Genomic DNA, 4,505 nt, shown 5'->3' with positions numbered 1-4,505 from the left:
CCCACACGCCCCATCCCCACATCTCACTTCCCCATCATCCTTCCGATCCCCACAACCCCAATCCCCAGTCCTTTGGCGGAAGGTTTCTCGCTCTCCTCTCTCTCCCCCAATTCTGCTGCTGTGAATAAGACCCTGGGCTCTTATTTATCCCGTTTGTGTGCGACCCTCTGAGGAGCTTTATCCTGCCGGTGTTTCCATCGGATTATCCAATGAACGGTCACCTGGCTTCAGAAACAAACTGTCTTTGCAGGATCTTTTAAATCCTGGGCCTCACTTTGTCTGTCAGATTCCCAGCTGCCTGGACAATTATTAAGACTAATTCTTTTTTAACCAACTAATTCTCTTTCATACTTCTCACCACCCTGTACATCTGGTCTGCACGTGTGCAGCGATTTTGGAGACATTTTAAGCTGTGGGTGACAAAGAGGGCAAGATGTCTGACATGAAATTGGAACAGAGTCAGCAACAACAGCAAGGTGCATTTACGTAGCACCTTCGAGGCGGTTAACAGCACTGCCTTTTTTTGTTTAAAAACGTGTGCGCCAACAGCGAACAACAGACTGCTCCAAAAAACCTGAGCAAAGAGGGAGGTTGTCAGGAGCTTCCAAAGAGGAGGAGAGAGAGAGAAAGGAGGAGGGAGTGAGAGAGAGAAGGAGAGGTGGAGGGAGAGGGATTGAAAGCAGCAGGGAGATAGGGGAATTCCTGATCTTAGAACTGACGCTACTGAAGGCATGGTTGCCAGTGATGGAGCGATGAAAATCAGGGAGAATGTGAAGAGGCAGGAACAGGAGGAACACAGAGGTCTTGGAGGGTTGTGGGGCTAGAGGAAGTTAGAGATCAGGGCCGGGGGGGGGGGGGGGGCGTGTGAGATGATGGAGGAATTTGAAAACATGGGCGGGAATTTGATATTTGGAGCTTTGCCAGACTGGGAGCCAATGTCGTCCAGTCAATATAGGGTGATCCTAGAGTGATGTGACTCCTAATGAGGTGGTCGACTTGTTAGAATGATATAGTACAGGAGCAGGCCATTTGTTGGAGATTCTGGGGACCGTGCTGTGCTCAAATGGAGTGTGATTCATTACCAAAAGGGGAGGTAGTGGTATTGTTGCCAGACTGTTAACCTAGAGACCCAGGTAATGTTCTAGGGATTTGGGTTCAAATCCTGCCATGGCAGATGGGGTAAAAATCTGAAATTAAGAGTCTACTAATGACCATGAATTATTTGTCCATTATCGGAAAAGCCCATCTGGTTCAGCAATGCCCTTTAGTGAAGGAAACTGCCATCCCTACCCAGATGTGACTCCAGACTCTCAGCAATGTGGTTGACTCGTATGGGCAATAAATACTGCCCTGGGCCACATCTTGTGAGTGAAAATCAAACTGCACTTTCAGACACGTGCAGAGCGGTGAGGATTGTTGAGTGTTGGTGATTCGAAGTTGGGAGCTACAAGGTGGTGGGGATGATGGTGTTGACGTGTTCTCTGTTCCTTTCTGCTGGCAGGCTGGGTGAGGATTTCTACCGCGAGGCCATCGAGCATTGCCGTAGCTACAATGCGCGGCTGTGCGCTGAGCGGAGCATGCGGCTGCCGTTCCTGGACTCCCAGACGGGCGTCGCCCAGAACAACTGCTACATCTGGATGGAGAAGACGCACCGGGGCCCAGGCACGTGTCTCACTAGGGACGGGTTTGCGAGGGTAGGGGGCGAGTGGAGAGCGCGCTGGGGTTTGTGATGGCCCGGAAGGCGGCCATTCGGCCCCTTGTGTCTGCACCAGCTCTTCGAATGAGCATCATTACCCAGTGCCAACCTCCTGCCTTTTCCCCATGCCCTATCCAAATAACCAGCCAGTACCCCTCTTGAAAGCCTCAACTGAACCTGCCTTCCCACATTTCCAGAAAGTCATATTCCAGACTCTATCTACTCGCTGAATGAAAGAAGGATTTTTCTTGCATATCCCCTTGCTTCTTTTGTACATCAGTTTAAACCTACGCCTTCTTATTCCTTTCGTGAGCGAGTTAGGGGCCAGGAGCAGTCCATTTGGCCCCTTGAACCTGCACTATCGCTCAGTAAGATCACGGCTGATGGCTGCAGTCTCCATAGAACGCAGAAGGGTGCCATTCAGTCTCTCTTGTCCATGCTGACCCAGAGACACCCAGATGCCTTTTTTAATCCCAGCTTCCTGCACATGCCTCTTATCTCTGCAGCTCACAATCCACTTAAGATGAAGATCCAGGTACTTTTTAAACAGAGTTTAGGGTCTCTGTCTCCACTGCCAACTCAGGCAGCGACTTCCAGACCATCATTGCCCTCTGCGTGAAGAAGTTTTTTTCCCCCGAGTCCCCTCTAGTCTTTCTGCCACTGAACTTGAATCTGCGACCACCGGGTTTTGAGCTCTGTGCCTTGGGAAACAGATCTCAGCTCCAGTTCCCCCCCCCCAGCTCCCCATCACCATCAATCCAAGTATCTATCAGCCTTGACATTATAATCTGAGAGTCATAAGTTCATTTGTTCAGGGAATGTGGGAATCATTGGTAAGGCTGGCATTTATTATCCATCCCTGACTGTCCCTTGAACTGTTCTTACTCTGAGACATCCCTATGGCCAGACCAGGTAAGAATTGCAGATTTCCCTCTCTAAAGGGACATATGTGAACCAGATGGGGATTTTGTTTTCACAACAAGGGGTGACCTTATAGAGGTTGCATTTGGGTGGGTATATGAATAGGAAGGGTTTGGAGGGATATGGGCCGGATGCTGGCAGGTGGGACTAGATTGGGTTGGGATATCTGGGTCAGCATGGACGGGTTGGACCGAAGGGTCTGTTTCCATGCTGTACATCTCTATGACTCTAATTGCTGATAGTTTTATAGTTATTATCGCTCAGATTAGTTTTCCGTTCCAGATTTTCCACAGTTATCTGAGCCCACATTCCCAGACCAATAACCCCTGCAATACTCATTCTGCGACATTACCGTTACGACACCACTTCCACCTCTGACAGTGACTACTGTCCAAGGGTATCACAACAGTTATAAGGTGCTTTGAGGATGTGAAAGGTACTAGAGAAATGCAAGACTTTCCTTTGCTCCTTGTCAACCCATCCACTTCAGACATAGGATTAGGATTAATATTAGGGTCAAAGGTTAAGGATAGGGTCAAAGGTTAAGGATAGGATTAGGGTCAAGGTTAAGGTTAGGGTTCGGGTTCGGGTTAGCCTATCCCTTGCCTCTCTTATCCTTTCAGCTTGAGGATTCTTTATAGAGCCCTGACCAGCTTCTAAGAAAAAGTGAGGACTGCAGATGCTGGAATTGAGAGCTTAGATCAGAGTGGTGCTGGAAAAGCACAGCAGGTCAGGCAGCATCCGAGGAGCAGGAAAAGAAAATCGACCTTTCGGGCAAAAGCCCTTCTTTGCTCGGAATGTCGATTTTCCTGTTCCTCGGATGCTGCCTGACCGGCTGTACGTTTCCAGCACCACTCTGATCTAGAATCTGATTTCTAGCATCTGCAGTCCTCACCTTTCCAGCACCACCCTGACCAGCTCCTGCTGATGGTTCTTGGGATTAGATTAGATTACATTACAGTGTGGAAACAGGCCCTTCAGCCCAACAAGTCCACACCGACCCGCCGAAGCGCAACCCACCCATACCCCAACTTTACCCCTTACCTAACACTACGGGCAATTTAACATGGCCAATTCACCCTGACCTGCACATCTTTGGACCTTGGGAGGAAACCGGAGCACCCGGAGGAAACCCACGCAGACACAGGGAGAACATGCAAACTCCACACAGTCAGTCGCCTGAGGCGGGAATTGAACCCGGGTCTCAGGCGCTGTGAGGCAGCAGTGCTAACCACTCAGCCACCGTGCCACCCTGGGGTGTGTTCCAGTGTTGGAAGGTGTCGAGTAAATTCTAAGTTGTTGGTGCAATGTGTGGGGAACGATGAAAAAAGAAATGTGGAGCAGAGCAGTGGGATAGCAGGAAGGAATGTGCTGATCCTGTTCTTGGCCAGACACAGCTCCAGAACGTTGCATTATTCAAAATGTTTTCCTGCTTCTCTCACTGTTCTGCTTCTGGTCAGATATTCTTTCAGAGTCTTGATTCTATTTATAGCTTAACCTCTGCAGAATCTACCGAACCCCACCATGTTCCAGGGTTAACCTTCAGTCCCGCTGTCTTGTTTTACAGTGATGCAGAAATCAGGCAGTTAGAAAATTATATCGTGCAGCAGAACTGCGTCAAATTAACTCCTGCACCATCCACTACAGTGCACTTACGTTTGATTGCCTGCCTCAGTTTCAGACCATTGCTCCTAAAAAACACTGAGGGGGAAAGCGACAACAACAAGACCTGTTTATTTATATTTCACACAATATATCAGCCAAACAGCCACCAATCGACATCCACTCACATCTGGAGATATTCGGGCAGGCAATTGATAGCTCAGAACCAGGGAGGGCTTTTATGAAGCATCTTAAAGGGGGGGGGGGGGATGGAATAGAGGGTGAG

The 4,505-nt window shown here is 49.2% G+C and overlaps 1 protein-coding gene across 4 annotated transcripts in view; it reads left to right on the top strand.

The window, feature by feature from the left end:
- Window positions 1–4,505, top strand: part of dpf1 (D4, zinc and double PHD fingers family 1) — a 77,001-nt gene that overhangs the window by 17,970 nt on the left and 54,526 nt on the right. For all 4 annotated transcript variants that reach the window (XM_043680775.1, XM_043680777.1, XM_043680776.1 and 1 more), the window contains exon 2: window positions 1,502–1,662. In XM_043680775.1, coding sequence (XP_043536710.1) covers window positions 1,502–1,662 — 161 coding nt within the window. The remainder of the gene's footprint in view (window positions 1–1,501; window positions 1,663–4,505) is intronic.

The sequence above is a fragment of the Chiloscyllium plagiosum genome, chromosome 41, assembly GCF_004010195.1.
Source record: "Chiloscyllium plagiosum isolate BGI_BamShark_2017 chromosome 41, ASM401019v2, whole genome shotgun sequence".
In the NCBI taxonomy this organism is placed as follows: Eukaryota; Metazoa; Chordata; class Chondrichthyes; order Orectolobiformes; family Hemiscylliidae; genus Chiloscyllium; species Chiloscyllium plagiosum.
Note: the sequence above shows the minus strand (reverse complement) of the source record. Positions and strands in the feature narration are given on the sequence as shown.